Here is a 25,207-nt window from a genome sequence, read left to right as displayed (position 1 = left end):
GGAGCAGTGATATTCCTTATCTTCAGCAAACCCTTCCTGGCACAGGCACACCCCGAACAATCACCCCAAAGTCATGACATTAAAAACATAATCAACAGGAAGTTTCACAGACATGGCAAACTAAACAATGTCCCAGTTGTCACTAGTTCTCCTTGTGCACCCTGTAGCCCCCAAGGACTGCATCCTGTCTCCAGCCAGTATAGAAACTACCTCGCCATGAAGAACCACGGCCCAAGATAACGTTCCTATATTCCTACATTACCCATCAGTCTCCACCTCATAGAGGACAGAAAAGGCCACCCCAGAAGCAAGATGTTACCTACTGTGTGGCTAAGGGAGGACACAGAAATGATCGCCGGGACTTGTATGTAGGAACTGAACATGGTCAGGAGGCTGAGGAGAAAGTCCATGACTTGTAGAGCAAGGAATGGGATCAGGAGACGTTCTCTCTTCTGAGAAACAAAAGCAGTGTTGGTTATTTCTATTCTGAATGGGAGAATGAGACCAGCTGTCAATACTTGAAGGGACATATATTAAGGTACTCCAACAATTAATATTTTTCTTGAATTTCTGCATCTAATTCCACATACTGTGGTGACAATTGATTCAGAAAAAATGAAGGGTATCAACATAGGGGGTTTTTCACCCCCATGGAAAGTTTCTGTGAATTTTCACTATGTGACACTGGCACTTGATCCCATCAGAGCTGTCATTCAGCTGCCCCCAAAGTTTACCACTACAGAGAAAGCTGGGTTCCCACACAAATGCATGGTCATTTCTTTTCCTGGAATGGGAAATGAAACCTAAGCACAATAGGGGAGTTACAGTTCCTCTCCAGGATCTGACTTGCAAAACAACAAGGAAATGAGTCAATAAAACATTTCCAAATCATAACATTTGCATTCCTTAAAAAAAAAAAAAAAAAATAGGCTTGATGGGAATGTCACCCAGATTTGGTAATCTGGCAGGTAGCAGCTTTGCAGATGAGCCTGAGACTGCAAAACAGCCACCTTTCTCTTCTGTAAGAGCGTGGAGGTATTTATTTTCTTTTTGTGATCATCCCTGGATGTCTTCAAGGCCAGGCTGGATGGGGCTTGGAGCAACCTGGTCTAGTGGAAGGTGTCCCTGCCCATGGCAGGGGGGTTGGAACTGGATGGTCTTTAAGGTCCCTTCCAACCCAAACCATTCTGTGATTCTACAATCATACTTCAGCATTTTCAGTGTGCGTCCTCGAGACCCTCCTTTAATACTTCCTAACTCAGAGAGGCCTCAGCCAGCAGCTAAATGTCATTGTGGAGAACATACCTTCACCACACCAAGGAGGAGGTTGAAGCTGACGATAAACAGCATGATGATCAACAGGAAACTGGTGATGACATCAGCTAGAAGTAATGAAAGTAATTACCACATTACTAAAAACTGGAATCTGAAGTCCCAATTCAATAATATCTCTAAGGAAGAGTTAAAGTGTGATAACCTGGCAAAAAAAAACTGTGTATGTGGGGAATGAAAGCCATGCAGCTAGAAGGTAACCCTCTTTTCCCTTTCTACACCTACTTCTCATCTGTCTTTGAAGCTTCTGTTTCTTTAGCCACCAGGTTGAGAAGGCTGTTAGTTCAGGCACATGGGGGCCAAAACTCTTTATTGCCTGGACTAAAATTTTAAAAAGAAGTACTAAAAAAAGGCAGAGTGCTGTTAGCTAATGACTAATATGTCCAAGTTGGCACTTATTTTGAGATTCAAAGACAGATAAAGTAACCAACAGTGAAGTCTGGTGAAAGATCTGCAAGATTTGCAAGCAGACCAGAAGCATGAGTATCAATCACCCACCACTGGTACGGACCACAGAGTTTCAGGGTGAAATCTCTCACCTCTATTTTCAGTAGCTGTAGACTGCAACATACACATGAACAATAAATTTGTGGGGATAATAACATGAGACAGTTCTACCTACAGAGCTGAAGGTAATCTTTGTCAGCTGTTTTGGGTGCAGGAAGGTGATCTCTTACATACACATAGCTTTCTACTGAACAGTTCAGAGGAATCAGTTTTCCCTCTTGGCACTGCAGCCTGCCCTGGTGATGACTACCAAAGCCTTGCTTGCGCTGTGCAGTATACACATGTGGTCTTCGTAGCACTCTAGATAGTGTCAGGTTTTTCGTAAAGTTGGTTTGCTTCTTAAAAAAAAAAAAAGCAACTCAATCCACAGGCAGAACACTGCTACTTTCCTTATCTGCCTCTGCATAATGCACAGCCTTTGACAGCTCCTCCTCCAACTCACTCTCCAATTTCTTTCTTATCGCTTTACCTGAGTTTAAAATAGCAACAGTCTGTCTGGGGTCTCCAGCTCCCAAGTGCTCCAATAAAGGGTTTAATTTTATTAGAAAAGAGCCAAACCTTTAACTTTGCTAACTTTTTAAAAGCAACTGATCCTTTCCATAGGTATGTTTCTCAAACATCAGAAATGTTTCATTGCTTTCCCCCTTGCCAACTGACCAATTTATTCCATGGCTACTAAATAAATCTAGTGCTTACAACTATTTTTCCATTATTATTTTCTCTTGCTTTCATAAAGGAATCTAGTAATTGTGCTTTGCCCATTGGATCGCTGATATATCCAGCTACTCTGAAATCCTTCACTGCTCCATATTACCCATTTTTTTCCCCATGAAGCCCCTCCACCTCTCCCAGCTTTGAGTGTTTGCCTATAGCTTCGGTACCACATTACATTTCTAGCAGGTGGGGGAAGTTTTTCAGTGCTTGGGCGTACACCGAAGTGTCCTTAACTCACTTCCTAGCTTTGCTAACAATAGAATAAAAACATTTACAAAGATTCTGAGGCAGAGAAACCCATGCCCCTTTTTCATGCAGGTAACGCCAACACTGCTGTTCACAGTAACAAAACATTTGCATCGGAGCAGTCACAGCTATATTATAATTTGGCCAGTTACTCTGAGGGAGCAAATGCCAACAGTCAGACCCCAAGTATCCCAAAGGGAGAGCCGTGCTGGAGAAGGGAAGACCTACCATCCCATGCTGCCCACAGCATCTGGCAGGAGACGGGTACCCATTAGATGTAGCAGTTGCAGCATATGCAAACTCTGAAGTACTGGATCCAGGTTCTGATAAGCAGTGTGGGAATGGATGAATGCCAGTTGAAGGAAGGACTAAAGATGATACCAAGAAGCTCTGGAGCCTTTCCAGGGTTGTAGAGGAGCTGAATGACAGCTGGGCTGAGCCACATCTGACAGCAAAGACAGGTGACACCAATAGCAAGATTCCTCACATCGTTACTCTGCTAGCAGAGACTGCACTTCATTTCATTGAATTGATTCACAAGGTATTTTAACTTCCCTTACTATCTTCTCAAGAATTAGCAACTTAAATCTCCTCTAGAAAAAGATTTGCTGATGAGGGAACTTCAGTCTGAAAAGAAGCTCTGACCAGTACTTCCTTCCCTGAGCATGAGAAGCCTCTTTTTCTGGGGTGTCAAAGGGAAAAAACCCTCTGAAGAGGTTGCATCCGTCTAAGAAGCAAAAGTTATTTTCTTATTTCAAGAGAGGCAGCGGCCTTGCATGAGTTATTGCACGTGGAGGTGTCAGATACTCAATACCTGAAGGAGTGATCAAAAATATCCAACAAACACTTAACCTACACCAGGAAAAGAGTTTTGATGAAACAAGAAATTACCCTTTACTTATAACCAGATTGGTAAAACAAATGCAGGATCTGTTTACCACAGAGTAATGAGAATTTAAATGCAGAAGAGGAAGACATCATTTTAGGAAACAGCAAAGGAAGAAAACTCAAATCTAGCAAACCCCAAATGAGAACAGAGAGAGCAATGAGAAAGGGCTTTACTGTAGAAGAGGCTGCTCACGGTTTTGCAGCTCACAAGGGCTGTGGGAAGAGCCTAAGCTTCAAGGCAGAAAACCAAATCCACCTTTCAGATCCAGGAGAGTAGAGACAAGGCTGAGATCTGATGCACAAAGAACCAAACACTAACACAAGGACAGCATAAACTCTAAACAAAAAATAAGAGCTTAACAGAGAAGACAGCCTCAGCCTTTGTAGGAACAGCCATAAAAGTGGACAATCCCAGTCCCACTGCCTGAAGCCATTTTCCTCCCAGAACCAGCCATCAGAAGCAGAAGCTTGCCCCAGAGAGGATTTATCTCTTTAATGCGGTGTTTCCTCGGATTCAAGACAGCTGTGTTTCCCTGCCTCTTTCTACATGGTCTCATTCTCCATCTCTCTCGGCAGGTTAGCTAATTAATTGGGTAACTGGCAGTTGCTTCTGCAGGCTAATTGCCGGCAGAACCCAGCTGAATTTTCCAAGCAGAACCTATATCAAAAAAACCCTAAACAAAAGGCATGCAACCCTACAGACACAAAGGGATGGAAGGAAAAGGAACACCAAGAGAACACAACTTTCCATGCACTCTCTGCCTCCTATTTCACAGCAAATACAGTCATCCTTTCTGCTGGCAGCAGATCTCTCCATTCCAGGGACGTTTTAGTACCAGCAGATTTATCTCAGTAATCAAAGTTTTTACTTAAACAAAATGAATTCTTCCTTTGTGGCAGCACATTTAGCAGATGGGCTGAAGGAGTGACCCCTTTAGACAGCAGTAGCTGATGGCTCTTAGCCCTGTCTGTGCAAACCCTCGATGAGATGGGAATGCCGTACATGTTGTAGAGAGGGCAAATGCCACCTGGAATAGTTTGCAGGGGCTGGCAGAGCGTCAAGTTACCTTCCAGAGCCAACAGTAGACCCCTGGTGATCCCCAGGGCTTGAGACACTTGCAGACACAGCAGACCTAGAGACTGGGTTACTGTGACTAACAGGATCTTTCCAGGCACAGAATCTGTTGTCCAAAAATATGAGATGTTAATTTTTTAGTCTCTTCAGTATTGCCCTTCATGTTTAGCTGGCTTTTGTAGGATGAATATTTGATATTTGTCTCTTTTGTACTTAAAAGCCTCAGAAAAGGGCAAAATTTAGGAGTCTTGAACCAAGTTTGAGCACCTGTGTATCTCAAAATCATGGGCATCATTCCATGGTTTTCCTCCCACATGTTCGTCTGGACTACAGCACCTTAAAAAGTACTGGTGTATTCAGAGAATTCAGAGGGTGCCCTGGCTCTTTGAGGGCTGTTATTGCAAGATAAGAGGCAATTGTTAAAGGAAATTCCAGATAAAGGAAGAAAAATCTTACAATAAGTGGTGCAGTCTTGAGCAGGGGTGCAGAGAGGCTATGGAATCTCCATTTTTGGGAATCTGCAAACCTCAACTGGACAAAGCCTTGGGCAAGCTTGCCCAACTTTGGAGTCAGCCCTGTTTCAAGCACGAGATCAGACTGGAGACCTCCAGGGATCCATTCTACTTTTGCTCTGATTTGATGATTACAAAATCAGCCAGGGAAGAAATGTCACTCCTCACAACACCTGTATCACTCTCATAGCCCTAGAATATCCTACTACAAGATGGTTTCAGTTCCACAGCCACCTCCATGCTGGCAGCGGTACTTTATTGCTGGCAGAGTGTGGTGAGAACTTGCACTCTTTGAGGTGCACCTTTTTCCAAAAGTATACAGGAATAAACAGCAGCAACAAATAAACAAACATGCCCCTTCTTATGTTTTTTCTTACTCTAATTCTCTGAGGCTACCTGAGTCTCCTCGAGATCCTAGAGAATTTAATGAGAAGGGATTTATATGTGGGATGAAGTAAATGCTATTTTCCTTGAGGAGGTGGTTGTTTAGCCAGTTGACGGGGTCAACAGAAAGGACACAGACACCAAGTTAAAAAGAAGTAAGCTTATTTTACTTTAGTTTAAAGCAGCAGACAGAATAAACAAGGTAATGCACCCAATCATTACCTCTTGAAGTTAGCTATAGTGATTAAGAAAGATACATCACCAGTTGCCCTAATACTTCACCATCATCTAGATCTGTGCATCAGCTGGGGAGCCCCATCACACCGAAGGATGGGAGAACCATCCTGGCAAGTGGGAAGTCCTACACAGTGTGTCCGCTCGTAGGCGAGGCTCCGACTTTGCTGTGAGAGGGTCCTGCTTTAATACAGTTTAATAAACAATCTGCATGATTAGGAGCACAGAAATATCTGGTTCATTGATGGTTCATGTGTCTATTTCTATGGGATGTGGCTGAGCCTGGCCAAGGTCCAGGGCACCATCGGCAGAAGGAATGCTAGCCGCTACGGTTCACATAGGCACTTCTCTTGGATGTGCTCAGGCCTGGCTAGGGTCCAGGAAGAATACTAACTACTACAATTCTTCAGTGCTCAGGCCTGGCTAGGGTCCAGGATAACTACTACAATTCTTCACTTATGTATCCATTCTTATGAGAAAGAATGCTAACTGCTACAATCTTGAGTTTTCCCATGAGACTTTATATAACATGGATCAGGTGAATTCACTCAGAAGCCAACTTTGGTTCGAGGCCTGTTGCTCAGGCCTCAGTACTTCAGTGATGTAACCAGAATGGGGGCATGTAGCAGAGCCTTCGCAGAGCTGCACTAGATGTTTGCAGTGCTACCAAGTAGTATCAGAAAACCCACCTATCCAAGAGGAAGAGAAAGCATTTATTTGCCAAATCTCTATTTTTTATTAACTTCACATCAGGATTTTTGCCCTGAATGTATCTAGGAGCGACATTGAATGAATCCTAGTATTTCCCATGAATGCAGAGAAAGCCATTTCTGTTTTATGGCCCAATAAACCGGCATGGGAAATACAAGCAGGGCTCATAAAGCTGTGGTTTGACAGTTGCATTCACAGATTGTCAAGGATTGCAGTGTCTGATTGGTGTTGCTGGTAAGATGCAGGGAGTTGTTTCTGGACAGTCACATTCCAAGGATGGGCAGGACTGGCCAAGGAAAGAAGCCTCCCAGCCCCTTTAGCCTGATTTGCTTCTCATAAGAGGAGGAGGATTATTTTCTGCATAGGAAATGCTATGCATAGGATATAGCATATGCAGTGCACACAGGTCTTCAGGAATAACTGAGGTATTTTTCTTGGCTGATTGGACATATATTGAAACAACTTTTCCAGTTGTACTTTGTCCACAGCGACAATTTTTATAGTCATTAATGAAAAATAAAAGTGATTTACACTCAGATTGTACACAGACATGAATTGAAGACATCCTAAAGATCTGATCTATGGCAAGAAGAGGGGTGTAACCTTTTAAGGTAATAAAGATCTGATCTATGGCAAGAAGAAGGGTATAACCTTTTAAAGACAGAAAACCATTCATTTTAGCGGTAAGGAGGTTTTACCTGAAATGGTTTGGGGGTATTGCTTTTTGGTTTTATTTTTCCGGCAGGAAAAGATAGTCTGCCAAAGCTCATGTGCTTTCAGAAACGAAGCACTGCCAAGAAGACTTTTGCTAGGAAAGCTTCTTAGCTCCAGGATGAGGTCTCAGATAGACTGGAAATGGGGGAGGCTGAATGGAAATACACATCCAAAATTCTGCTCTGTGTGAGACAGAGCATAGAGATGTGAACCTAATTACACAGAATCACAGTATGGTAGGGGTTGGAAGGGACCTTTGGAAATCATCTAGTCCGCCCTCCCATGCCAAAGCAGGTTCATCTAGAACAGGTTGGACAGAAATGCATCCGGTGGGTTTTTTAATATCTCCGGAGAAGGGGATTCCACAACCTCTCTGAGCAGCCCATTCCAGTGCTCTGACACCCTCCAAGTAAAGAAGCTTTTCCTCATGTTAAGATGGAATTTCCTTCATTCTAGTTTGTGCTCATTGCCCTTGTCTTGTCACTGGGCACCACTGAAAAGGGTCTGGCCCCATCCTCTTGGTGCCCACCCTTTAGATATTTATAAGCATTGAAAAGATCCCCTCCAAGTCTTCTCCAGACTAAACAAACTCAAGTCCCTCAGCCTTTCCTCATAAGAGAGGTGCTCCATTCCCTGGATCATCCTTGTACCCTCCGCTGGACTATCTCCAGTAGTTCCCTATCTTCCTTGACATAGGGAGTCCAGAACTGGACACAGCACCCCAGTTGTGGCCTCACTAGGGCAGAGTATTCCGCCCCTGGTGCAGGATCCTATGCTTGCCCTTGTTGAACTTCATTAAGTTCCTCTCCACCCAACCCTCCAGCCCATCCAGGTCTCACTGTATGGCAGCACAGCCTTCCGGTGTATCACTGCTCCCAGTTTTGTATCATCAGCCAACTTGCTGAGGGTACACTCTGTACCCTCATGCAGGTCATTAATGAATGTCCCACTACCAAACCTTCAGAACACTGCTAGTCACAGGCACCCCTGATCACAACCCTCTGAGCTCTGCCATTCAGCCAGTTCCCAATCCACCTCACTGTCCCCTCATCTGACCCACACTTTGTAAGCTTTACCTATGAGGGTGTTATGGGAGACGGTGTCAAAAGCCTTGCTGAGGTCGAGGTAGGGAACATCCACAGCTCTCCCTTCATCCACCCAGCTAGTCATGCCATTGTAGAACGCTATCAGATTGGTCAAGCATGATTTCCCCTTGGTGAATCCATATTGACTACTCTCTATGTGCTTAGAGTTGACATCCAGGATGAGCTGTTCCATCACCTTTCCAGGGATGGAGGTGAGGCTGACTGTCCTGTAGCTTCCTGGGTCTTCGTTCTTGCCCTTTCTGAAGACTGGCATGACATGAGCTTTCGCCCAGTACTCAGGCACCTCTCCTTTTCTCCCTGACCTTTCAAAGATGATGGACAACAGCTTTGCAATAACATCTGCCAGTTCCCTCAGCACTCATTGGTGTATCCCATCAGAACCCATGGATTCGTGGGTGTCAAGTTTGCCTAAACAATCTCTAATCTGATCCTTCTCGACCTAGGGAGTGTCTTCCTTTCTCCAGGCTCTCTCTCTTACCTCCAGGGTTTGGGATTCATGAGGGGTAGCCTTAGGAGTAAAAACTAAAGCAAAGGCGGCATTCACCATCTGTGCCTTCTCTGCATCCTCCATCACCAGGGCATCCTTCTCATTCAGTAGTGAGACCACATTTTCCCTAGTCTTCCTTTTTCTACTGATGTACTTGAAGAAACCCTTCTCATTGTCCTTGACATCATTTGCCAGGTTTAATTCCAATTCTTCCAAATTGGAACTGAATGCCCCAAATCACCAGGCAGAAGTTTGTCTTCTGTTCCCTCTGCCTGCCTCTTGTGTTATTTCTTGAATATTAGTTAGGTACTAAAGTTAGACCTCCTTTGGATTAGCCCATATCCTGTCATTGATCCCACTAAAGGTGGGAAATCATCTTCAAGGCTTCCAGAAACAAAGAAGAACCTGGGTCTTCTTCCCATTTTAATCCAATATTTTCATCAGGTCTTATATGTTGGTCAATTTTCATTGAAAAACAAATTTCAGAGGAGCACTTGCAGTCCTGTGCTGTCTGTGGTGTCTTGTAAGCCAATAAAACAAGGAGTAGCAGACTGCAAGGGACAGAGCATCCCTCTTCTAAGGACAGCAGACTAAGTCACCCTTCCCATTATCCTGTCAATCACAAAAACTTACAATCCCAATTCTCCTTCCCCTCTCTGACTATACCTGTAGAAAAACAAGCTTGAGGAGAAGGTCTTGAGGGTACGGGTGGATGAAAAGCTGTACATGAGCTGGAAATGTGCGCTGGCAACCCAGAAAGCCAACTGTATCCTGGGCTGTATCCAGAGAAGTGTGGCCAGCAGGGTGAGGGAGGGGATTCTCCCCTTCTACTCTGCTCTGGTGAGACCCACCTGGAATTCTGCATCCAGCTCTGGGGCCTCCAACATCAGAAGGACATGGACTTGTTGGAGTGAATCCAGAAGAGTCCACAAAGATGCTCTGAGGACTGGATTAGCTCTGCCATGGGGACAGGCTGAGAGAGATGGGCTTGTTCAGCCTGGAGAGGAGAAGGCTCCAGGGAGACCTTATAGCACCTTCCAGTGTCTGGGTGGGCTACAAGAAAGCTGGGGGGAATGACAGAACAAGGGGTAATGGGTTTAAATTGAAAGAGGGAGATTGAGATGGGACATCAGGAAGAAATTCTTCTCGGAGAGGGTGAGGAGGCACTAGGACTGGTTGCCAAGAGAAGCTGTGGATGCCCCATCCCTGGAAGTGTCCAAGGCCAGGATGGATGAGGCTTGGAGCAAGCTGGTCTAGTGGAAGGTGTCCCTGCCCGTGGCAGGGGGGTTGGAATTAGGGGGTGTTAAAGGTCCCTTCCAACCCAAACCATTCTGTGATTGTACAAGTTGAGGCCCATCCCAGTCCCCTTTTTTAAGGCAGCAAAACATACTGCTGAGAAATCTTGAGAGAGTTCTGATTCCATATAAAGAACTCCTATATAATTTTTTTCCTACTGTATCATGTGAAAAACATTTTCCCATAAACCTTGTCTTGTTTATATTCTTGGGCCATGACTACAACGTTAACATTATATATTCCGAGACAAGTTTTAATCTGGCAGGATCTACAAATAGAGCAGCAGATGCTGAGGGCATTGACAGAATCTCTCCCCAAATTGTTCTCCAACTCTTCCATCTGGGTTTTGAAGTCAAATTGAACTTTTTGTACTGCTTTGCTGTAATGCTTCCCTGCTAGTTTCTGGAAATAGAAGGGTTGCACTACATTTTTTCCAACTATAATCAGAAAACACTCACAATCTCCCAAGCACAGACCTTTGAAATGCTTGGAAAGAGAAGCCAAGTGGAAGTGCTGGGGATTTCATTATAAAATGCTCCTTTTTGTGTAGGCGGCAGTGGAAGAGGGGGAGGGGAAGACCTGTCATTCTGATTGTGTGGGAAGAGGAGGGTTTGATAAAAACAGGGCCAATTTTATTTGGAACGGTTCTATTCTTAAAGAAAACCCTCCAGATTTGCAGAAATGCATGGCTTGCTTAGAAAGCATATAATGGTTTTGTATGGAAATTAACTGAAAAATCTGTCTGAATGATTTGTTTCTTTTTCTCTGAAGAATATTTTACTTAGCTACTTGAAGAAATGTAAAAATTTTTGGCCTTGGGTGATATTCTGCAAAAATGATGAAAAACCCAGCCAGAGTGGACTACTTTGGAAATAATGCCCTGTGTGAAAGATGTACCTGAACTGGGCCTTCAGGGAAGCTGGGAGGGACTTTTTACACGGGTCTGTAGTGACAGGACAAGGAGTAACAGGTTTAAATTGAAAGTGGGGAGGTTTAGATTAGATATCAGGAAATTCTTCCCAGACAGGGTGGTGAGGCACTGGGACAGGTTGCCCAGAGAAGCTGTGGATGGCCCATCCCTGGAAGTGTTCAAGGCCAGGCTGGATGAGGCTTGGAGCAACCTGGGCTAGTGGAAGGGGTCCCTGCCCATGGCAGGGGGGTTGGAACTAGATAATCTTTAAGGTCCCTTCCAACCCAAACCGTTCTATTATTCTATTATTCTATTATGTGAGCCATGACAGCAGACCCTTGCGTGGTGTCCTATTAGCAGGACTCACCCAAATTTCCATTTTTCCACTCACTGTTGACACCTTTCAAAACAGCCTTGGTGGATCACAATGGTGCCTCCTAAAACCCAGCTGGGCTCTTTTGAAAAATGTGAACCCATCTGTTAGCAGTAATTTCACCCAGACAGTGACTATGCCTGTTTTGGTGCTTTCCACGAAGTCTGACTCCTACACTGGGAACAAGTGAGTCTGGGATGTGCTGGAATCTGCTGTACTGGATTTCTTTTTCCTCCACTTGCAGGGGGCCTCTCTGTGCATGCTTGCAGCTTTGGGAAGGACACACTGGAAAATAAGGGAACAGGCAAGTCCTTGCTGCTGTGGGTTGCATTTTTCTCTGAGTATGAGCCTTCTCTGCAGGGAGAGACAATGCGGGGTGTAGGAGTCTGATTTCTGTCCTTCGGCACACAGCAGAGAAGGGTTATCTGAACTTGTGGTTTTACATTGAAAAGTGACTAAGAAAAGGAAAAAGCACCCTGTGTTTGTGGCTTCCAAACAGTTTCTTGCAAAATTAGGCTGGATAAGTAATATTTGAGGTTTGGGGAGTGCTTTCTTTTAAATGGCACCACACATGAGAGACCTGCCAGGCTTCTGAAAGCCAACCTAGATCTTTCCCAGTTCAAACCATAGGAATTCCACCAACTGTGGTGAATACGGTGATTGTGACTGTTTGTGGGATTCAAAACAGTCTGGCTGCTTCTCCCAGACAACAAATGTTCTGCAAAAAAAAACCCCAGAGGTTGAGAGGGGGCCAAAGCGAGAGTGGGGGAAAGGGAGGTGGGCTGGTGTGGCACTCTGAAGTGGCTTCAACTGTGACGTAGGAGACCCCTGCACAGCATGATGGATGATAAGAGTGTGGTTCCATGGCATGGAGAGCAGGGTATCATGATAATGTCAAGTAGCCCAGGCACACATGTGTGGGGCTGTGATTTCTCCCCACTCTGGGACCCCGAGATCACTGGCCAGACCAGGTCCATTGAGGAGTTAGTCAGACACTTCAGTGTTTTCCTGGAAAATGCCCAACATGTGAAGGGAGTCAGCAGTGTGTGTCAGGCTTAAATGATCTACAGTTGGTGAAAAGGAAGAGAAGGAGAAACCATGATTGTCAGGTTAATGCAAAGTGTATTGCAGAGGGAGTGGGGAGGCTGGAGAGTTTGGGCTGAGGGCCTGATACACTGAAATAATGACAACTCACTGGGCTCCACATTGATCTCCAAAAAGCCAACACAGCCTAAATGAAAATCCAAATCTTTAGAGCCTAAATTTAATTTCTAGGTCTGAGCTTTCATCCCATCTGCTCTGAATACTAGTTTCCAATTTTCTTCAATGAAAAAGAAAGAAGGACCAAGGCAGGACGTTGAGCTCCCTCTCAACCCCACAGACCCCTGCTGCTTTCCAGCATCCTGGTGACCTACCAATCCTGTAGTAACCCTTGTCCAGGTCTTTGCAAAAGCTGTTCCCGCTCGCCACCTCCAGGGAGTACTCAATCAGCAGCAAAACGCTCATAACCTAGGAGAACAAAAGCAAAAGACAGAACTCAGTGGGCCATAGTCCAATTTCCTATCAACAAATTTATTTATTTGTTGATAGGGAGCATGCAATGGCCACAGTTCTAAATGCAGGATGAGTCTCCGAGTGAGACAGTCACAAAGGGTTTAAAATCCTTTACAAGGAAACATTGAGGCAAAAGTTATCAGTTTATTAATGGTTTGGGTTTAACTGCCTATTTCTGCAAGCTTCTGAAGGATGATGGAGGAATTACCAAGTTAATGAGTTTTCTTTCAACATTTTTTATCCAGAAAGTCCTGGCTTTACATTTTGAAATTGCATTTTGCTTCAGAATTGAGCTAAATGTAACAACAGTATTATAAAGTGTAAAAAGAAACACAAAAGGAATAAACAACTATCTATAAGTCTACCTATAATAGTTCATAGACAAAAATATAGTTTTTCTTCCTGTATTGATTTGAGAAAAATCTCTAAATGTGCTTTTTTCAGATTGAAACAAACAGTTTCCCCCTTCCCCAGCAAGTTTCCAGGTTGGACTATCAAACCCTAGACTGGTTCATCCCATTCTGAGTTTAGCAAGCTGTGAGATGGAGTGAGGTCTAGAGCTGTGGTCTCAGTTCTAACACTGAACTTCCATATCCAAACAGTGATGATCTGCAGTGAAAAATCAATTTCTAACCCCTAGGGTAGGAAGAGCTCCTGATGCATGTGGGCACTGGGCAGTCAGGGCTGCGTAAGACCTCCAGCCATAAGCCTGGAGACCTCAGCATGGAACACCTCAGACAACAGGTCGAGGGCATTTCCATGCAAGTAAAACCAGGAAACGAGTAGCCACAAGGCCAGACACCCAACCACACCCCTTCTGGGGACAATCCCACCTTGCCAGTGTGTACACTACAGACAGCACATGCCAAGGGGACTAAAGTTGTGGTGGATCCGAGAAGAAGTTCAAGGCCACAGCAGAGTACCAGTCAGTGTCAACAGAGCAAATAACACCTCCTGGGGAAAAGGACTTCTCTGATTACTTTTATTGCTACTTCATCACCTTACTGACAGTTGCAGCACTGTATAGTAACATGGCATATTTCTGACTCCATGCACCCCAACTTCTTCATCACTTTCTTCCTTATTTGAAGGGCGTGCTACAAGGGAGCTCGGAGGGGACTTTTTACAAGGGCCTGTAGTGACAGGACAAGGGGTAACGGGTTTAAATTGAAAGTGGAGAGGTTTAGATTAGATATCAGGAAGAAGTTCTTCCTGGAGAGAGTGGTGAGGCACTGGGACAGGTTGCCCAGAGAAGCTGTGGATGCCCCATCCCTGGAAGTGTCCAAGGCCAGGCTGGATGAGGCTTGGAGCAACCTGGGCTAGTGGAAGGTGTCCCTGCCCGTGGCAGTGGGGGTGGGACTAGATGGGCTTTAAGGTCCCTTCCAACCCAAACCATTCTATGATTCTATGATTCTTCCCTGGTCTCTGCTGTCCTCCCTCCCGGTATGTCTTGCATGTCTTCTGCATTTTTAGGCTGCAGCAAGCTGGAGCACAGCACACTCTGCCAGTCCTATACCTACAGCTGCACTTTCCAAAAGCAGCACAGCATGTGCTGTGTTATTTTGAAATCAGATTAACAGTGTGGGTGGCTGGGGAGGAAGACTGATGCTATGTTCCCTGAGGATGCAAAAACCACAGGTTTATCACCCTGCAGCTGCATCTCACTGCCTGGACAAGCTCTCTGTCCCTGCTGCTATGCAAAGAGCTGCCACTTCCCCCTGCCTGAGCTTCACCCCTCTCCAGGAGGACCTCTTGCCACAGCCATAGGCACAGCCTGAGAGCAGAGAGCAGGAGTCAGACCAGGAGAAAGGCAGAGCCCATCATGCCCTGTGCACTTTTTTCTCAGAGACGTGGGAGCTGAGTCTTCAGGAGTGGAAATACTGAGGTGCGCAAAAGACGGAGAAACCTGTGCCAACATGACTCCATCTTGACTCCATCATGACTCCATCTTCACCTCGCCACATTCACCATCTTCACCTCGCCTCGTCCAGCATTGGGAGCAGCCATTCTGCAGACTATTCTCCAGGGACAGGAGCCATCAACAAAAGGGCCATTAACAAAAAAGAGGTGAATTATCGAAGCCATTTTATCCGGACTGCACTACCTCTGTCTGTGAGTCATCTGAACACCACAATTACGCAGGAAGCAGGTTGGTATCTGCCACCAAGTTCAACACAAACGCTGGTATTGTAGAGCTGAAACAGCTTTTCCACAATAGCTACAGCAGCCTTACGTTTCAACTGCCACGCAAAGAAGTGATGCAGGCAAGGAGGAACCGGAACTGTTGTGGTCTGCACTCGTGTTTGCAAACTATGTGTGGGAAACGGCACAAAACCAACTGCAGGGAGACGAGGCAAACCGAACTGGCAAGCGAGCCTAAGACACAGTACGTTTTGCCTTTTGCAGGGAAGTGGCTGGAGGTGCCATGCAAGATCCTGGCAGAGTTCAGGCTGGAGTCAGATGCCTCCTGTGCTAGCGCTGAGATTGCAAGCAAAGAAAATAAAGAGGCATGGAAAGAAAGGCTTCACCTTGCCGCAGAAATGGGGAAGCATGTCTGGGAGGGTTGGCCTGCAGCAGAGACAGGAACTGAATGCAGACCTTCCCACTGTCTCTGCGTTAGCTGCAGCAGACCTAGAAACTATCTTCCAAACCAAACTGATCAACTTTCTGTGCCACGAGGAAGTGTAGTTTCCAAAAGAGCTGTAACACATCCCCCACAGTCCTTTGCTTCTAGAGTGAGCATCCACCCAACCACACTCTCACTGCAGTGGGGACTGGGACCCTGTGTTCCACCACAAGCCTTCCCTCTGAATTTAATAAATCTGCCTAGAGTCTGAGTGGAAGAAAAGATACGTCATGTTTTCTCTTGGCCTGCCTGATACCAGGTTGTTAAACAGCTACATGAGACACACTCCTTTTCTTCATTTTTTTGCCATACAGTAAATGAACTTTGTAATTTGTTTGTGAGGCTGATAGGAAAAGAAGAAATATCTAGATCTCATTACATGAGGACACAAGAAAGTTAACATAAATTCGGTTAAATGTAACAGTATTTCAAGTCCCATGGAAGCACTGAACTTAGTCAAGGATGAAATCGTATCGATCTGAAGGTTCTTTACACTTAAGGGTCTCCCATGGGATGTAAAGAATCTCTTAACTAACTACACATGAAGATCACACGCTGACTTCAGTGCCCTAACTTGTCTGAGAGGTTTCATGCACATGCTCCCAAGGAGATTTTGCTTCCCTTATTGCTACTGTTGGTCAAAGCTGTCAAATGCCAACATGGGAAATATGGGAAGAAATTGCTTTTCCAGGTTTCTGTGAAGTAGAGGCCTGAGCAAAACATATGACCTGAGCCCTAAACATCAGTTTAATTCCTAAAAGACAAGTGAGTGTATGCAGGACATCAAACCCCAAAGGCTCCCATCACACAGGGATTTACAGACAGAGCAGAGCCAGAGCCTAAACTTCAATATGAAGAACCTTCTCCGATGCCTATCAAAGAGGCGAACAGTTTAGCAAAAGAGGCCGTGGTTTCCTTACAGGTGTTGAAATGAGCCACACAACCAGACCAACTGCAGTCACATAAAATAAATACACGTCAGACAGAAAACCCAAGCCCAACATGAAAGATTATGGAGAATACTGTTAAAGTGAAAGTTGATTTAAACTTTCCATTGAAAAGGGCTTTTGCATAGAAAGAACGAGCCAGTGCACTGCAATGAGATGAAACAGACAATGATCTGCGTGCCTTTGCCTCTGCCCGCCATCACAAGTGCTGTGTCAGGGCTAGGACATCTCTCCATCACCCAGTCTGGGCTTTGACACACTGCTGCCTAGCATGTGACAATCTCATTCATTCCTGCAGGGAGTATGCATACAAAGTGATGAAATCCCTACAGCAGGCTGCTTGCCTCAAGCTGAGAAGGTGGAGAAAGACTGTTGTGGCGTCTGCCTGGCACTCCTTGCTCAGCAAGGCTGTATATATTCTCACTCAAGGTTCACCTCTCGGCTCCAGAAGAAACTGAAAGTTTCCCATTCCAGACAGACAGGACTGCTCAAACAAGCATCCAGTTCCTTTTCCTAGTGCTATGTCATATCAGGAGATTACACAATAGGAAATCTCACCTCCTGGCACTCAATGCGCAGCGTGCTTGGTGTGCGCAGAGTCCCAGCCCCTCCACCAGCCAGCCCTTCATATTTTATCTCCTACAGCTTCAAATTTTGGAGCACACTTCTCATCTTCTTGTGGCCTCGTATAAAAGGAGTGATACAAATTTCTTGGTAAAAGATCTGTAACACCAGGAAATGAAGTGACTTCACCAAAGTTTGTAGGACTGAGGTGGAGCCAGGCGTCAAACCAAGGCAGATAAACCGGGGGTGTCTTGCAAGGCAGAATCTTAACAGCATGACTCATGCAGCCCCATTCCCTGCTGAATAATGTTACTGAGGCTGCTGTGGGGTTAAACTGCTGTTAAAGGTTGTGTCGTGTGCCTTTTTTTTTCCTGAAATATGTGCAGCTTGACTATTCTCCAAATAATTTACCTTTATCCACATGGCCTTGGTGTAACAGCTGCTCCTTTTTTTTCACACCCAGTGTTTCTGCAAGAAGAGCTTGAAGCCAAAATGAACAGGAGTCAGTGGGGACGGTGACAAGCTGCTCCAACAGTGCATTGGGGTGCTGTGAAGGGGTGCACACAAGCAGGTGACACCCAGTACTTCGAAGGCAAATAGCGCCACATATAAATGCTGTACTTTCAGTGCTTCACCTTTTCATACTTTAATATAAAAGTGGTGGTTGTGGCAGGATAGGATGAAGTGGGAAGTATTTTTAGCTCCCATTTGGTTTCCTTTCAAAACATTTCATCTTTTTCCTCCCTGCTGCCTTCTTCTCCCCTTCTTGTTTGTGCAACAGAGATGCTCTGGGAGGGCAGGGGAGCAGCACAGGGTGTGCTGAACACCTCAGGTCAGCCACAGCCTGGTGAAAGCACGATGAATCGCAGCTCAATGAGTCACGTCCACAGGTGAGGGCTGGACCTGGGGAAGGTCCCAGAGGTGAGATACTGCTCCTTGATTTAAAGAGCTGCCAAGAGAAGAACTCATCTGTGACAAAGGCCAGACCAAGCTACAGACATACTGCTTTCAAAGATCTCCTTTGGCTCTAATCCAGGACTAGTAGCAAAGGAATTTCAGATTTTCTGCCCATGCTGTATGCACAGAAGCAACTTTCCAGCCTTGTTCTGGAAGCTAATGTGAAATAACTTCATATCTCTTTATGTCTGGGAGGAGCCAATGAGCAGAAGGAGAAACTCCTCCATGCTTTCTTTGAGTCACCTGCAAGTCACCTCACAACACCAGTCAAGCTTTGCTAATCACGCAGCTCTGTCCCCTCCTCATTCCCCTACTTCTTCTTCCTCATTTGTTTGAGAATGCCTGCGATTTATTTCAACTGTCTATGAAGAGATCAACAGTGAGACAAATCTAATTTATAGGACAAGACATCACCACACAGCCTCAGAGCTTGTGTTTGACAGCATTACTATCACCCAGCATCACTATAATTCATCACTATGACCCACAGCAATAATTTATACTGATACAAACCAACAGTGTTGATGTAGCAAATCATCCAAGTCACTGCTGACTTATAAATCCCCTTTTTCTTTTCCCCTCCCTGTTCCCAGCTGCAGCAACATCATCATAAAGGTGGAGAAGCAGTAGGGAAACATGTTTGCTATTCTGTGTTATCTTTTAAAGCAGTAAGACAAGGCAACCGTCTCCAAAGATCAAACTATTTCCCAAGAGATTCTGTGTAAAAGAAGCCCACTCAGATGATACAGTAGGTACAGACAGAGTGGGACCCGCAGGGACTTGGGGAGTTACAGGCTCTGGCATTGCAGTGATGGTCACTCTGTCAGAAGCCAACAGCAGCAGGGTTGAAGACCTGAGGGCTCATGGGATCCCTGCCAATTTCCTATATCCTTTACTGGGTCAAAGCTGGTCTTCAGGAGTACCTCTGGCTCCTCAGTCTAAACCCAATTTTCATGTTAGTTGCTAACGGTCTGCTGCACCACACATGCTGCAGTGATCTTGTACACCGTGCGTGTGCATATCTTACAGTAATCACTGTAAAAATCAAGTTTTGCAGTGATGTACCACAAAGTTTCAGTGGGTGACCCCAAACCCTCCTGACCACCAGCCACATCCAGGAGGTCACTGGGATGTTGGTTGGACTGCACGGGAGCTATCATTTAGAGACACAGGGCTGCTTCCTACCCAGGCATCCCTAGCACTGTGCTCTTTACAAGAGCATGTAGTGACAGGACAAGAGGCAATGGCTTTAAACGGAACAAGGGGAGATTTAGATTAGATATAAGGAAGAAATTATTCACAGTGAGAATGGTGTGGCACTGGCACATGTTACCCAGAGAAGCTGTGGATGCCCCATCCCTAGAAGTGTCCAAGGCCAGGCTGGATGAGGCTTGGAGCAACCTGGTCTAGTGGAAGGTGTCCCTGCCCATGGCAGGGGGGTGGGACTCAATGGTCTTTAAGGTCCCTTCCAGCCTAAACCATTCTGTGATTTTATGATTCCATGATATGACTACCAATGTGGGCAGAAGGAAAGCAGAGCAAGAACCCAGCTGTGGCTCTACAGCATCCACTTCAAAAGCATCATGGGATCTGATGCTGAGTCCATGTTGCTTGTGATCTGTCTGGTGCTTTTGGGAGACAAACCATGCTCTGGCAGAGCAGAAAGGGGATACGTGCAGGTGGCTTTGGCTGCAAAGTAAGAACTTAGTCCTCAGTAAAATATCAGATGGAGTTATTACTGTTAAGTCCTTTCCTGTGAATTTGCTTAAGACAGACTTTGGGTGAAGGGCAAAAGTCTGTTTTAAAAATCTGGATTTGTGCTGGTGACAGTGTTGATAAAACAGGGATGTTTTCAGTACTGCTGAGCAGTGCTTACACAGTCAGGACATTTGCTGGTCCTCACCCCACCCAGCAGCAATTGTGCTGGGGGGGCAGAAGAAGCTCGGAGGGGACACAGCAGGGACAGCTGACCCCAAGGGACAAAAGGGATCTTCCATCCCATACATTTGGCATCATGTTCAGCATGCAAAGCTGGGGGAAGAAGAAGGAAGGAGGAGGACACGTTCAGAGTTGTGGCGTTTGTCTTCCCAAATCACCGTTACACACGATGGAGCCCTGCTTTCCTGGGCATGGGTGAACACCTGCCTGCAATAGGAAGTGGGGAATGAATTCCTTGTGTTGCTTTGCTTGTCCCACAAAGCTTTTGGTTTACCTATTAAACTGCCTTTATCTCAGCCCATGAGTTTTCTTATTTTTACCTTTCTGACTCTCTTCCCCATCCCAACCTGGGAGTGTGAGCCAGCAGCTCTGTGGGGCTCAGTTGCTGGCTGGGGTTAAATCAAGACACTATACCACAGTTAATTTCTGATTTGACCAATGTCTCCACTGCTGCTAACAGTCAGGAGATGGATAACATTCACAACAATAAAAGACCTTGCCTGATACAGTCTCAGCTCATAGGCAGCCCTGTTACACTACGATTTGTCAAACTTGGAAAAGAAATGAACAGGAAATACCACCGGAACAGAGCTGCAGATTATTAAGCACAACAGCTAGGAAATATAACAGTTTTCATGTAACCTCACACTCAAGAATCTCTGACATACTGACTGCAGAGGATGCATAGGGCAGGGATCACTTGGTACCTGTCCTGCTTCCAATATCTTCTTCTCTAAGCAGCTGCTGCTGGCTGCTGTTAGAGACAGGCCGGGAGGCTGCTGGACTTCAGGGATGACACAGGACCTCTGTCTCATGACTTCTGCCTTTGCCATTTTGCAAAGAAAAGCAAAAAATGTCCCTGAGTGGACATTTGCATCTCTTACGCAAACTCCCGTGAGCACTGTGAAGGCTCACTCCAAGACTCTGCCTTTGACTGTTCAAAACTTACCTGGTGTCTTTAGACCCACAGATTTTTTTTAAAAATAACACATCTTTTATATGATGTACTGGTAATTAAGTTTTCCCTGTTGGCCACCAGCATCAAGAAGTGGTGGTTCATTTTCTTCCATTATGCACTGGTGCAAATCAGGAATCTCTATTGTAATTAGTGTCATCATAGTGAAACACGAGAAAACTGTGCCTTAGTTCAAAGCATTTGCTGACTTGTGTGCAAGACAAAGGATAATTTTTTTGCTCCACCCTCCCAGCTAGGAAAAAAATAATTCATTTTCTGTACCTCTGTTTCACCACTGATAACAGATAGCTCACGTCACATGGCGTGCTTGTAGCTCTCTGGGGAAAATGTGATGTAGTTCTCTGTCTTGCCTTTCCCACCTTTGCACAGACCTTTAATTTTGCCATCTACTCTTCACATCTTGGCTAGATTTGCTACCAGCGTCCGATTTCTAAACAGTTCATGACCATCCCTCTTTGATGGCCACATGTTTAATTGGTTGTCAGAAATTGCTTGTGCTCTTCTGCAAACTCTCAGCTTTCATACGTTTCAATTTTTGTATCTTGGGGTCATGAGAATGCACAGGAAATGTGGCAATTTCTTTTTCTTTAAAGCAGTGAGATTATAAGCGTTGAGTTATGGCAAAAAGATGAGTAGCCTGCCCAGGGTGTAATCTAGATACTCAAAAAGCAGAACACAAAAGAAGCTATAAAATTGCATGATTCTTTTAAACATTCTCATAATGTTTTTGGGGCCCACACATGATTAAAATAGCAGAACGGAAATGCCACTACAGCACCTGTCTTTCGTGATGCCAGGGGAACGGTGTTGGCAGTTATGTTGCATGAAGGTACGGAGGGGACCTGAGTTTCTCTGCTTTCCTGCTCTGGGCTGTCACGGGACCATTTCCTGCCCCAAACCAGGGAGGTGCAGAGATGCTGCACTCTGCCCAAACACAACCACCCCCTCACTCACTGCCTCCAGCAGCCCACGGTGCTGCTGACTGCTGGTATGTTTATAAAATCCTATCATTCACTGAATGCTTTCTCTTTACCTCACTACCCAGAAAAGCAACTAAACTGATCGACAGATCTTTTTGTCTTTCATTCCATGAGTCGAATCCTCCACCAGTGTATGCAGGGATGGCATCATGGAAGTCAAACTCATCAACCCAGCACGTCAGATTGCAATCCTGGTTTTGTGTGAGTGAGGAGGGGGCTATGGTGCAGTGAGGATTTTCTCAGGCAGGTTGGATTGATCCTTCCACCCCAGAGAAGCAGACTGGTGATGCACAGGGATGAAGGCATGTCCTTCCCATGCCTGGCTGCCGCAGCTGCTGTGCCCAGCATGTATTTGCAGGCTACAGCTCCCATCACCCCACCTCTTTGGTGCAAGGAGTGGGTTAAGAGTCCCCGTTAACCGTTATCACCCTGTGGGTTCCCAACCCATGACGCTGCACACCAAGTGCAACAGAAGAGATTATTTTAAGTGCTAGAAACCGCATCTTCACTGTGACTTAAAGCCACCTGAAAGCACCGCTGTGGAAACAAGTGGAGGGGAAGAAATGTCCCTCCAGGCTCTGCTGCCTCTGCTCGCTGCCATCTGCGCCCACCCCGAGCAGTTATGCCAGCTGCTTGGCAGCTGAATACAGCCACAGAGCCAAACGGAACCCACAACGGTGCATATAGTGTCCAACTGGCCATGGAGAGAGAAAAAAGGCAGCTTTGCCCACCCTCCTTCTGCTTCCCTGGGGCCCAAATCCCTCCTTCCTCCAATGACCCATGGTGTCAGCATTCCCAGTTTCCATTGCCAATATGCTGCTCAGTTTCTAACCAACAGGTCCAGGTAGTTGTGCTGAGCCCTGGCCAAACTACACACCCCTGCAGGGGTAAGAGCTCCTGCATTAAGCTGCAAGGGAAAAACAGGAAGCAGAGTGAGTTTCACTGAGCTCCAATTGATATAGCCAGGGAAAAAGTAGTCAAAAAACCCTCCCAGTACAATAAATTTCTTCCTGTCCCAGTCTCCCTCCACCACCTTTATTGCCCATCCCTCTTAAATCAATGTTTTTCTCTTTCAGGAACGCAGAAAAGTCAACAGTCAGGAAACCTTGTGATCTGCAATGATTACACCTTCTGCAAATATTACACCTCTGCCTCTCTTTGCTTGTCTCCCTCTCCCTGCCCCCTCTTTCAGTCCTGTAACTTACCATGTGGAAGATCCCTAGAGCGACTGTTGCTGTCTTGATGTTGAAGAAGCAACATTTGGGGGGCTCAGGGGCCGTTGAGGCAGTCATTTTCTGGTCCCTCTGCACAGCTGTTACCGAGGTTGAATTCGCAGCAACCACCCCACTGAAAAGCGAAGCAAGCAGTGCAGCTCAACTTCCTTCCTGGTTTGTAAATGTGTTAAGTCATCTACAAAGTCACATGAGGTCTTTGATTTCTTAGTAATAAAGAAAGCAAAATTGTGTTGCTTTTCTAACAGATCTTTAACTGCTTGCACATCCCAGGTGGCAAATATAAGCACAAATGCTGCTTTGGCAGGTGGTGCCCAGCAAGGGAGGTATATGGGAAGAGGAAGGATCCAAAACAGGCTGCAGCTTTGTCCTACAAAAATCATCTGAAACAAAAGCAGGGGGCCAAGAATTTCACCTTAAACTTGACCTGCTGTTTTTGCAGTGAAGCATCCAAGGTCTTCAGTTTGAAATGTCTCGTTCCTTGCCAGCAAACTCACTATTCCTTGGAAGTGCTCCTGGGAGCCGATGCTTGAGCAGCCCTGGACTCTGAGACCAGAAGGATGGTGGGACTCCAAGGGTCAGGGTTGTTGGCTGAGAGATCTGCGGATTTGCTCCCGGTTCCTGGGACAGCTGATGTGATTTATGTTAGTCAGCTCTTGGAAAAGAAAAGCAATGGAGAGATCTGAGCCTGGTGATTAGCCACCGTGCAGGACACCGCTGCTTGAACTTACTAAAATGTGCTCTTCACTATATATTTACTACCATTCTCATAAAAAACATTTCCCTATGGGACAGAAAAGTCATGTTCAGGCCTTCTGTGGAGCAGATTGACATGAGTTTCTGGCTTTCTGGGAAAGGTCTGCTGTGCCACAGCAAGGTGACAGGTCTGCAGCAGGTAAGTGCAGGTAAATGTAATGGGACAGTTGGGCACACTCAAACAAGCTCTCAGGGGACTTCTTAAGTGCCAGCCTGCCTGGTTTCAGCATCCAAAATGTACCCCCTGAGTTTATTGTTTAATGCTTCCAGGAGTGTTCCTAGACAGCATGTCATCAGGGCCTTAGGCAGAGGGATTTCTTGATTGTTCCTATGAAACTAAATGTACAAATTCCACCTCAGTGCCAGGAAATAGCTGTTACAGAGCCCTCCAGATCTGTACGGAGTACTACACATCCAGCTGTGTTATGGGCGGCGTGCTGGAAAGCTTCAATCTGGCTGAGTGGATGTTCCCAAATGCCATGGAAGTTCCACAGTGATGTGTTCTTAGAGAAAGTCCGGTGTTTGGGGCAGTGATGGTATGAAATATAAGTAGCTAAATGCCCCTGCATTTGAGACAGCATCAACTGTCACATGGTCCATAAAAGATAGGCCGTGCCTTTCTGCCCAGAGTCCCCCTCCAGAGCCAGGGATGTCTGCAGCACAAAGACATTTCAGGGCAGGGCAGGGCAGGGTCAGTGCAATTGAGTCACATTGCATATTCCCATGGTTTTCTTTGGAATCTCACCAAACCTCACAGTTTATTACTTAAGTCCCAGATTTTGAAGTCAATGGTTCCCTCTTATTTTTTTCCCCTCCTTTAAGGATGCCTCTGTGTTTTCCAGTCTTGCATTTGTGGGAAACTGTTTACAAATACAGGCTAAGCGCAGCTGAATGGAAGAAGAAAAGGGAAAAGGATTCTCTGTTTTTTGGCACTGTTTGGTGATTACACTGCATTCTAGCCAATGCCATAAAAAGATGGGAAGAAGATGGACTCATATTCTTCAAAAACCTGATGACAGCCGTACAAATTGGCTGAAGGCTGAAAGCAGCCTTGGGGCACCCCTGGGGACCAGCTCTGAGTCAGAGCTCACACTGCCGTGGATAATTTAGAATCATAGAATTCTTGCGCTCACCACCATCCACTGGCTCAAGGGAAATGCTCAAATGCAAAAAAAAAAGACACATTAG

The 25,207-nt window shown here is 45.6% G+C and overlaps 1 protein-coding gene across 1 annotated transcript in view; it reads right to left on the bottom strand.

The window, feature by feature from the left end:
* Positions 1–23,323, bottom strand: part of LAPTM5 (lysosomal protein transmembrane 5) — a 28,625-nt gene extending 5,302 nt beyond the window's left edge. Inside the window, exons 1-4 of the mRNA XM_010158732.1 lie at positions 23,237–23,323; positions 12,905–12,998; positions 1,306–1,382; positions 324–452 (exon numbers count right to left, since the gene is read on the bottom strand). Coding sequence (XP_010157034.1) covers positions 324–452; positions 1,306–1,382; positions 12,905–12,998; positions 23,237–23,323 — 387 coding nt within the window. The remainder of the gene's footprint in view (positions 1–323; positions 453–1,305; positions 1,383–12,904; positions 12,999–23,236) is intronic.
* Between the last annotated feature and the right edge of the window lie 1,884 nt (positions 23,324–25,207).

Source organism: Eurypyga helias, unplaced genomic scaffold (genome assembly GCF_000690775.1).
Source record: "Eurypyga helias isolate BGI_N326 unplaced genomic scaffold, ASM69077v1 scaffold3159, whole genome shotgun sequence".
NCBI lineage: Eukaryota > Metazoa > Chordata > Aves > Eurypygiformes > Eurypygidae > Eurypyga > Eurypyga helias.
The sequence above is the reverse complement of the archived record's forward strand: the minus strand, read 5'-3'. Positions and strand labels throughout refer to the sequence as shown.